Source organism: Chiloscyllium plagiosum, chromosome 32, assembly GCF_004010195.1.
Source record: "Chiloscyllium plagiosum isolate BGI_BamShark_2017 chromosome 32, ASM401019v2, whole genome shotgun sequence".
NCBI lineage: Eukaryota > Metazoa > Chordata > Chondrichthyes > Orectolobiformes > Hemiscylliidae > Chiloscyllium > Chiloscyllium plagiosum.
In genome coordinates, this window is record NC_057741.1 from 44,120,961 (window position 1) to 44,132,102 (window position 11,142).

Genomic DNA, 11,142 nt, shown 5'->3' on the forward strand with positions numbered 1-11,142 from the left:
GTGAAGATAATATTATTCAGGTTTGTTACTTAATGATTTCAGCCTCCTCACCCCAAATTTGGTAAAATCAGCAAACAGAAATTGTTCACTACTAAGCAGCTCTCTCAGCACTATTCAGAAATAGAATTGCAAGTTTCAGATCAGAGACTTTTCATCAGAGCTAGATACAGATGAAGTCAACTGGCAGAGTAGATGTCATCAGTGTCTTTGCACCAAACCAGAGAATTTAGGCATCTGCGCTAGCACCATGAAAACTAGTGTATTTCAGGAGGTATGAAATCAAACTTGCAGACATCCCAGTACAACATTAAGGAATTAGTGTTTCAAAGTTGGGTGATATTTTTCACGGGTCAGGTAATAAGTCAAGTCCTGACTCTTCCAGTGGTTTAGGTGATTGCTAAAAGTCCACCAGATTGTTCAAAATGGAACGCTAATTTTTTCAAATATCCTGTGCAGCATTCTTCGCTCATTTGTTTAGTTAATAATTTCAATGCTGTTAGAAATATAGAAAATGTACATTGCAAAGGCCATTTAACTCATCTCCTATCAAAACGTGTTGTGCAACCCAATGTAATTTCCCCTTATAGGTTACAGCACTTTAAATGGGTTTCCAGGTTTTAGATGTCAGTTTCTGCTTCCATCCTTTCATGCAAACATCAAATTAGGAGTAAAAGTAGGTTATTAGTCCTTCAAGACTGCTCCTCCATTCAATAAAATCATGGCTGGTCTGACTATATTCAAAATTCTATGTTCCCATCTATCCATGATAATCTTCAGATCCCTTGCCCAATAAGAACATATCTGCCTCCACTTTAAAAATATTCAATTATTCTGTATTCTAATGCAGATTGTCCCAAAATTGTGCAACCTTCTGAGAGAATAGAATTTCCCAAATCTGTGTCCTAAAGGGCCACCTTTAGTACAAACACATTGAGCTGCACAGTTGATGAACAAAAGCAAATATTAGAAGATGACCAAGTTTTCCATATTATTAGCCTTTCTCAGCATGTCGATGGTGGAAGGCAATTGGAGAAGTTTACAACTTTTAGCATCATTTGTCCTGAAGGGACACACACTAAAAGCTGAAATCAAGACACGGGTGCCAACATATTATTGCAACGTATCCCAAAAGGCATATACCTCAGCTAGTGGCTATCAGAGATACAAATTGCATTTCAGACAGTGTTTTCTAGACCTCCACTACCCACTGATTTATTTCTAACTCCTCTCTGATCCTCCTTACTGTTAATATTAAACCTATTCTCCTGATTATTGACCTCTAATAGGTACTTCCTATCTAAATCTCTAGTTTGCTCATAATTTTGAATATCTGAATTAAATTACTTTTTGGCATTCACTGCTCCAAGCAAAACAGCCTTGAATTATCCAAACTTTCCTGCTAGATAAACTTTCCATCCTGGTAATGTCCTTCCAAATCTCATCTGTACCCTTAGTGCAATCATGTAGTTCATGAAATGGAGTGACAGAAATTGTATCCAGTCCTGCTGCCGCTGATGAGATGTTGTAGAAGCAATTTTTGAGATAGGTTGATAAGTATGTAAGTTAGCTGGCTGAGCTGGAAGATTTGTTTTCAGATGTTTCATGTTTACTAGGTAACATAATCAGTGAGAGTCTCTGGTGAAGCGCTGGTGGTATGTCTCACCTCTCTTTATAGGTCTTGGTTTCTTAAGGTGGGTGATGTCATTTCCGCTTTTTTCAAGGGAAGGTAGATGGGGTCTAAATCGATATATTTATTGATGGAGTTCTGATTAGAATGCCATGCCCCTCAGAATTCTCGTACGTGTCTTTGTTTTGCCTGTTCTAGGATCTGTGTGTTGTCCCAGTCAAAGTGTGTCCTCCTTTGTCTATGTATAGAAATTAGTGATAGTGGGTAGTTCTTGTAAATGACATTAGTTTTGCTGGTACTATCTAATGGATCCTTTAGTTTCATTAGGCGCTGTTAAGTGTGTTGGTAGGCTACCGAAATGCCAAGGAGTCTGGAAGTCATTTCTGATATGTCTTTGATGTAAGGTAATGTGGCTATAGTTTTTGGTTGCATTGTGTCTGCTTGTTTGGGTTTGTTTGAGGAATCAGCGGATTGTGTTTATTGGGTATCTGTTTTTCTTGAAAATGTTGTATAGATATTTTTCTTTTTTTTTTATAGTTCTTGGGCAGCTTGTTAAGGTCACTACATTACTGCTTCCGCTATGAGACCTGATATCAGTGATCTCATGGGTGTTCTGTTGACTTGTTTGTAGGTTTTGTTATTGAATGTGAAGTGGGTGGTGAGGCACAGGTCCACTAGCTTTGCTGATGAATATAGTGCAGTAATGCAGAGACTTGAACAAGCTGTCGTCCCAACAAAGAAAGACTCCCCTTCCTTGACGTGACATTTGAACATACAGTTAACGGAGAGCTTCAAACAGGCGTCTACAGAGAAACAACAAACACGGACCAAATACTGAACTTCAGAAGCAATCATCCCAATACCCACAAACGGAGCTGCATCAAGACATTATTTCAATGAGCGACATCACACTGCAGCACCCAAGGACTACAAAAAGCAGAAGAAAAATATTTATACAACATTTTCAAGAAAAACGGATATCCAATAATCTCAATCCAGCAATTCCTCAAACAAACCCAAGCAAGCAGACACAATGCAGCCAAAAACTATAGCCACATCAAAGACATATCAGTGTTTCACCCATGCCTGCACTGAGTCTTGCTCAGGCCATTCCTGTCTACCAGATGCTGGACTGTTTAATTCCTGTTGCAGTTGTCACTGTCTTGAAGTGAACATCAACCTCAAATCAAAAAAGATTCCTATCCCTTGATTGTTGAAAGCAATTCCTCTGGACTACGAAGCCCTGAAGTAATAGTTATTAAGTAATTATTTTTGCTTGGAGTGTGTACATAAGGCCTGAAATATCTGGCTAATAAAAAAATGTTTCTTGATGTTCTGCAGTATGTGAATCCTGCATTTGAAGTAATGATGGGTTACAAGCGAGAGGAATTGATAGGGAAGGAGCAAATGGAAGTGCCTAAAAGTGATAAAAATAAAGCAGATATTCTAGACACAATCAACTCGTATATTAAGAAAGGAAAGGTAAGCAACTGGTGTCTGTGGCGCTCTCAAATGGAGGCTCCCCTGATCTCTGCTGTCCCACTATCTAATTATGTCTCAATTTGATGAATTCATTTTTAATCTGTTTTATTTATGGTTTTTCAGGAGTGGCAAGGAATGTACTATGGCAGAAAACGAAATGGAGACAGTGTACAGCAGAATGTAAAGATAACTCCTGTCATAGGGCAAGGAGGGTGAGAGTAATATCTTCTCTATCTAGTTCAATCAATCAAATCTCTGTAGTTATAGCTACAGTCATACAAGCTATAACTTATAAATCCTGTTTGTTCCTAATTGTTGTGATTTGTTTTCTCTTTTACACGCTTTCTTGTCGAGTTTTGAGAAGATTTGTAGCTCAGGTTGAGGTTTTGGATATAGGTTTGCTCGCTGAGCTGGAAGGTTCATTTCCAGACGCTTCGTCACTCTACTAGGTAACATCTTCAGTTGGCCTCCGGGCGAAGCACAGTTGCTAATTCCTGCTTTCTCTTTATTTGTTTGGGTTTCTTTGGGTCGGTGACATTATTTCCTGTGGTGATGTCATTTCCTGTTCTTTTTCTCAGGGGGTGGTAGATGGGGTCTAACTCTGTTTGTTGATAGAGTTCCGGTTGGAATGCCATGCTTCTAGGAATTCTCGTGTGCTTTTGTTTGGCTTGTACTAAAATGGATATGTTGCCCCACTCGAAGTGGTGTCCTTCCTCATCTGTATGTAAGGATACTAGTGAGAGAGGGTCATGTCGTTTTGTGGCTAGTTGATGAAAACGAACAGGAAATGATGTCACCAGAGGAAATGACATCACCGACCCAAAGAAACCCAACATATAAATAGAAAGCAGGAATTAGCAACAGTGCTTCGCCCTGAGGCCCACTGAAGATGTTACCTGGCATGGTGACGAAACGTCTGGAAATGAACCTCCCAGCTCAGCGAGCAAACCTACATCCAGATGCTTTCTTGTTTCCTGCACTTTAAGCCTGTAATGCCTAATTGAAGAGGGAATGGTTTTCTGTCTCCTTTCCTAGTCTGTTTTTGGTTATTGCTTTCCAGCATTTTTCCTCTTCAAGTTTCTATCCTTTGCTGCCTCCTCCTCCTTCCCCCTCCAGACCCCTCACTCCCCACCACCACCAACTATGCCTAACACACATGAGTTGTCCAAATCTCTGCCAATGCTACCTCTGGAAATGCCAAGCTGAATTGGAGGAAGTGACACAGGCCCACATACTGTATTTGTCTGTTTGTCCATTGTTCACTCAGGCCTCAACTGCCATCAGAGTTTGGATGGATCAGCTCAGACCTGCCACACTTAGAAAGGTTGAGAAGTAATTCCTCCTTAAACCTGTGCAATGTTTGAAGTACCCATCAAATTGGGTCAGGAAATGGAAATCTGAAAATAAATTGCCAAATGCTATGAGAGAGAATTTCATCCGAGTCACTCACTTGTATTTCTGCCTGGTGTCTCATCTTATTTTATGTAATGTGTGTTATTTCCCAATATTACTGATGTGTGTTTTTATACGTCAGCTGATTAGAAGCAAAAAAAACCTTCTAGTTTTGACCTTGCATTTTAGGATTCAAATCTCCATTTTCTTTGAATGCTTTTGAGCAGAAAGGTTAAAACCAATACTTGTTCAAAACAAAGATGAAGGCAATTGAGGATTTAAATTCAAACCCATATTAATCAACTAAAATAAAATTATGAAGATTGAGATGTGATGCTTTATTGAAGAATAAAGGGCTTGGTGCTGGAATGGAGCCTTGAGCCTGTTTGTTGCTCAGGTTCCTAACCACTGTCAGCGGTTTTGGATCAGATACAATTTGTAATGCTTTAGTGACAGGTTCAGATGGTCAAATAATGTTGGTTAATTGCAGAAATAAAACCCTTCCAAATGTCTATAACTGCATGCTGTCTCTTGCTTTACTCAACTTACATGCGCAACTCCTCTTGGTCTTTGGTGTCATTTAAAATGTGCACTTCAGGAATTTATAAATATTCTAAAACAAGCTTCTTTCTCAATAGGAAAATTAGACACTATGTGTGTATTAAACGACCATTTAATGAAAACAAGGTATGTGTAAGAGATCCATGCTTACTACTTTTTTTTGGTCTTCTCAATCTTATCTGGAGCAATATTTTTAAGACATTCCTCTCCTCTCATTTTTCCACAGAGTGACAAATCCCACTTGTGTGATCGTGTTCAGGCTGAATCCCAAACAGGTACAATGTTGTTTGCTAGAAGACCATACATCTATAAGAGTAGAAGCAGGCCATTCAGGCATTAATCTACTCCGTACTCCTGAAGCAAAATCATCAATGCCTGTATAACTGAAGCATGACTTCCCTACTCCTCTATTCAATCCGCTCGCAATAAAACATAACATTCTATTAGCTTTCCTGATTACTTGCAGTACCTGCATACTTCTGTGATTCATGCACAAGCATGCCCAGATTTCTCTGCATCTTGGAACTCTGCAGTCTCTCCCCATTTAGTGCATTCTTTTTATGCTTTCTGGCAAAATGTTCAATTTCACACTTTTTAAAAATGTGCGCCATTTGCCATCTTTGTCATCAGTAAATTTAATTCTTATACCCTCTGTCTCTTCGTCCAAATTATATGTATAAATAGTCGTGATGAGATGAGGACCCAGCACCAAGCCCGAGGGCACACGGCACATGATATCCTGCCAGCCTGAAAAAGATGCATTTATTCCTACACTCTTGCTAGCTAATAGGTAGCCATCTTCTATCCATGCTGATATGTTACCCCCAATATTTTAGCTTCCTCTATAGCCTTCTAGAAATTTAAGTAGAAAACATCCAATCGTTCTGTTTTTCCCTCTACAACACAAGTTATTTCTTCAAAGAACTCCAATAAATTGTTATACGTGATTTCCCTTTTTAAAAAAAAACACGTTGGCACTGTCTGATTATCTTAAATTTATCCTGTTATAACCTCCTTAACAATAGTTTCTAACGTTTTCCTTCTGACAAATATGAAGCTACCTGACCTGTAATTCCTGCTTTGTGTTTCCCTCCCTTTTTGAATAAAGGATTTACATTGGCTGTTTCCAATCTGAAGGGGTCTTCCTTGAATCTAATGAATTTTGGAAAATTAAAACCAAACTATCTCACTGTCTACTTCTTTTAAGACCCTAGAGTGAAATCCATCAGGAGCTGGAGACTTATCAACTCTCATTCCTAACAATTTATTCAGTACTACCTCCCTGGTAATTGTAATTTTCTTGACTTCCTCCCTCCCTTTCAATTCCTGATTTTACGGCTATTTCTGGGATGCGATTTGTACGCACTCTAGTGAAGACTAATGCAAGGCCCCTGTTCAATTTGTCTGCCATTGCTTTATCCTCTGTTACTGATTCCCTGACACATTTTCTAAAGGAGCAACACTTACTTTGTTACCTCTTTAAATTCCTGAAGAAATGTTTCCAATCTCTTTTTATATTTTTGGCTAACGTTCTCTTGCGCACTCTAATTTGTATCTCCTTTTTGTTTTGTCCAATCATCAGACCTGCCACCTATCTTTGTGCAATTATACATTTTTTTTCCTTTGAGTTTGATGCTAGCTTTGACATTTTTAGTTAACCATTGATAGTATGTCTGTTCCTTAGAATTTTTTTTCTTGTTGAACTGCGTCTATTCTGCACTATCTGGGATATCTTTTAAATGTTTACCACTGCAGCTCTGTTAACCTAATTGATCTATTTCTTGTACATTCCTATTGGAGCAGCAGTCTGATTTGAAAAGTGTTTCCTAAAGTGAGTAATATACATCTAATATAAGGGGAATTCCTCAGTTAGGACCTGCTGGAAAAAGCAGTATCTGCACAGATCATTATGAATGTTGGGAGAGTTAAGAAAGAGAAGATTTTGATTCTGTATTGTTCGAGTTCATTGCTTCCTTTACAGACATCCACACTTGTAAACACAAAGACAGGAGGAAAAGTTCCGATGTCAGATCCAACACATCACGAGGGAGTGATGGTATGTTAAGTGCTCCAAGGTCACAATGACTGTCAATTTATCCCTTAAGTGTTTGTGAAAGAGGTGACCTTGTAATGTATTAGTCAAATTTCATATGTAATGTCCTAGGAGTTGAATTACAATGTTGGGTAAAAAGATATAAATACTTTTTAAGGCTTTATTAAAAGTAATACTTAACCTTGCATACGTGTGTTTTTTAAATGGTCGATTTATCCTTTTTTTTAAAACCCTTTTGAGCCAACTCTGCCATTCAGTGTAATCATCTATTTTAACTCCAAGTTCCCGACTATCTCCATATCTCTTGATTCTCTTGGTATCTAAAAATGTATTGACCTCTTGTAAAGACTAAATTTTCTTAGTTTTCTTTATCATTAGTTGTGGATTTAATTCGGTAAAGAACTGTTTTAAAATCAAAGACTGGAAGGAATTGTTGCACTTGCAGTTACTTTTAGTTAAGTCATTGTGAGTTGCGTTTATACTTTTGCTTTGCAAGCCCTGGGGAAGGTAGAAGGTGATGACCAGGATAGATGTACAAAGTGAGATTCTGCCAAATAGATAATTGGTGGGTTTGAGAGTTTGTGACCAGTGGTGATACCAAATGTTATCATCCTGGTGACAACTATCTGGTTCCTGCACAGTTGGACAGCTTGTGTGAGGATGATACAGAGACAGGTGGTTTTCAGACTGGAAGACGCAGGATCTGTCTCCAGAACTGGAAGTCCTGAAGAAGGGTCACTGGACCTAAAATGTTAACTCTGCTTTCTCTCCGAAGATGCTGCCAGACCTGATGAGTTTCTCCATCAATTTTGATTTTTGTTTATTTCAGAGCTCCAGCAGTTGCAGTTCTTTGTTTCATTTGTTATTTATCCTCATCATTAACTGTCAGCTGTTGTTTCAAACCAGCACGGTAGCTGCGTTTAGCACTGCGGCCTCACAGCACCAGGGACCAGGTTCCATTCCAGTCTCAGGTGATTATCTGTGCAGAGTTTGCACGTTCTCCCCGTGTCTGCGTGAGTTTCCTCCGGATGCTCTGGTTTCCCCCCACAGTCCAAAGATATGCAGGTTAGGTGAATTGGAGGTGCTAAATTGCCCGTTGTGTTCAGAGATGTGTAGGTTAGGGACATTAGTTGGGAGAAATGTAGAGTAGGAAATGTGTTGCTGGAAAAGCGCAGCAGGTCAGGCAGCATCCAGGGAACAGGAGAATCGACGTTTCAGGCATAAGCCCTTCTTCAGGAAGAAGGGCTGAAGAAGGGCTTATGCCCGAAACATCGATTCTCCTGTTCCCTGGATGCTGCCTGACCTGCTGCGCTTTTCCAGCAACACATTTCCAGCTCTGATCTCCAGCATCTGCAGACCTCACTTTCTCCTCAAAGAAATGTAGAGTAACAGAATAGGGGAATGGGTCTGGGTGGGATACTCTTCAGAGAGTCAGTGTGGACTTGTTGGGCAGAGTGGCCTGTTTCCACACTGTAACGATTCTATGATTCGATTAAATTAGATTACATTAGATTACATTACAGTGTGGAAACAGGCCCTTCGGCCCAACAAGTCCACACCGACCCGCCGAAGCGCAACCCACCCATACCCCTATATTTACCCATTACCTAACACTATGGGCAATTTAACATGGTCAATTCGCCTGACCTGCACATCTTTGGATGGTGGGAGGAAACCGGAGCACCCGGAGGAAACCCACGCAGACACGGGGAGAATGTGCAAACTCCACACAGTCAGTCGCCTGAGGCAGGATTCAAGCCAGTGACTGTGAAAGTGAGCAATTAGGTGTATAAATCTCATGTGTCTTTGGCAAAGAACTGAGAATTTGGAAAGAAGGCCATAAGGGAACAGAACCTTAAGAGAAAGGAACACTTTATCAAGCTTTCAGGCTGGTGCTGTTGAACTGTTTCTCCAATTCCTGTAGTTCTGGAGGAACGATGTTTCTTCCTCCACCCATAACATCAATGTTTTTTGTTTGTCTGCCTATGTTTAGGGAATTAGTGTTAACTAGAAGAATCAAATTTGATCATTCAAAGCTGTTTACATGTGATTAGAATTTACTTATTTCTAGTAAATAGTTCATATTAAATACAGGAACCTGTACGGTGTTTTTAGTTAACCTGACTTCAGAAGACAAAGAAATTGGGGACTTTGCATACATTGATTAAATCATGAATTTTGTAGAGACCTGGGACTAGCAGAACTTTGAGATTTAGTATGTTTTCTACAGTGCGTTATGACCCTGTATATTTATGGAATATACTTAACTGCACATTGCCTTTTGTGAAACACAATCAGTCGAAGCAGAGTTCCTGCATATTTTTAAGGCAGAGGTGGGTGGATTCAAAACCTTAAAAATGTCAATAAGATCACTTAATTCTTTAAACTCTTGGGAGTATGGACCTAATCTACTCAATCTCTCTCTTTAGGACCATCCCTTTATCCAAGGAATCAGTCTAATGAAGTTTCAATTGAAAATATTTATTGGTTAACTTTTTCTGAGCAGCTACCTAACTGCAATAGATCAGAGCTCTCCGATTTAAATAGATATTTCCACAGGTTTAACAGGGAATTGCCCAGTGGAATCTTCAGTTTCCCAGCAATTCCTTCAGAGTCTGTTTTGCTGGGGTTTCTACAGTGACACCATGCACAGCTGCCAGTTATCCTGCAGAAGTGACTGTCTAGCCATTGATGTTCCACGTGGCCTGTTGCACATCCCTAATTGTGGAGTCTAGTATTTTCCTTCCTCTTGACATCAGGCTAATTGACCTATTTTGATTTCTCTCTCCCACCTTTTGAGATTACCGTGGTTGTGTTTGCTGATTTCCAGTCTACTGGGGACTGTTCTGAAGCCCAGAGCATACTGATAGCCAAAATCATTGTTTCCACCTCTTCTGCAGCTACCTTTTAGGTGCTAGAATGTAGACCATTTATTGTCTGTAACTCCCATTAATTTCTCCAATGCCATTTCTTTAATAACATTTCTATGTTTCTCATTTTCATTAGGCTCTTGGTTCACCTTTGTTTCCAGATGCATCTCAAAATATTTGAGCCAAATATTTTCTAGTTCTGCATCTCAACTTATATCCTGGAAGTATGGATAAACAGAGGGCAAAGTGTCCTATAATCTGCTTTGCTGCTCCTTAGTTGCTGATTATAGCGAAGAGTATAAATTGTGGAAGATGCAGCAAACTTGACAAATAATGGCGTTTTGCTATCTTTATGAATTTCTTTCTTACTTTGTTAAATTCACAGGTAGCTCCCAACCCAGAAGATCCTCTATTGCTCGGATACATTCCATGACCATTGAAGCTCCCATTACCAAGGTAAAACTGAATCAGCATCTTGGTGAAATATTACAGAGCAATCTTCATTAGTATTTGATTAGTTTAAAGCTTTTAGTGGTATTTCAAGGACAAATTGCAAAGGGGTTAAATCCGATGGCTTCATGTATGTTCTCGGATATTATTAGTTTTGCCGTTTATGGTAATCAACTTGCTTTGAGTCAGAAAGGGTTCAAGTACCAAACCAAGTTAAATTAAATGCAAGTTTGAGTTAGAGGCACATTGTTGGAACTTTTCATTGCTATGGCAATGGATGAATGGACCCCGTACAACAATCACCAGCCAGGATTGTTCCCTCCCAAGCGGGGAACACATCAGTGGTGTGGGACATTCGGCCCTGGACCTCCAGGTGACCATCCTCCAAGGCAGACTTTGGGATGGCAACTACGCAAAGTGGCCGAGCAGTGGCTGGTAGCCAAGTTCAGTCCCCATGGGGAGAGCTCAATTGGAACCTTCGGTTCATGTCACACTACAGGTGACCCACTACACTCCTCCCTCTCTGTCTGTCTCTGTGTCTCTGTCTCTGTGTGTGTGTGTATGTCTCTCTCTGTGTATGTGTCTCTCTATCACGCTGTATGTGTGTGTGTCTGTGTGTCTCTCTCTGTGTCTGTGTGTCTCTCTCTATCGCTGTCTCCCTCTCTCTGTGTGTCTGTGTGTGTATCTCCCTCTCTCTGTGTGTCTGT

The 11,142-nt window shown here is 39.9% G+C and overlaps 1 protein-coding gene across 1 annotated transcript in view; it reads left to right on the plus strand.

Moving 5' to 3' along the window:
* Positions 1–11,142, plus strand: part of pde8a (phosphodiesterase 8A) — a 131,139-nt gene that overhangs the window by 77,746 nt on the left and 42,251 nt on the right. The window contains exons 7-13 of the mRNA XM_043673974.1: positions 7–20; positions 2,969–3,109; positions 3,233–3,321; positions 5,140–5,188; positions 5,289–5,337; positions 7,044–7,118; positions 10,371–10,441. Coding sequence (XP_043529909.1) covers positions 7–20; positions 2,969–3,109; positions 3,233–3,321; positions 5,140–5,188; positions 5,289–5,337; positions 7,044–7,118; positions 10,371–10,441 — 488 coding nt within the window. The remainder of the gene's footprint in view (positions 1–6; positions 21–2,968; positions 3,110–3,232; positions 3,322–5,139; positions 5,189–5,288; positions 5,338–7,043; positions 7,119–10,370; positions 10,442–11,142) is intronic.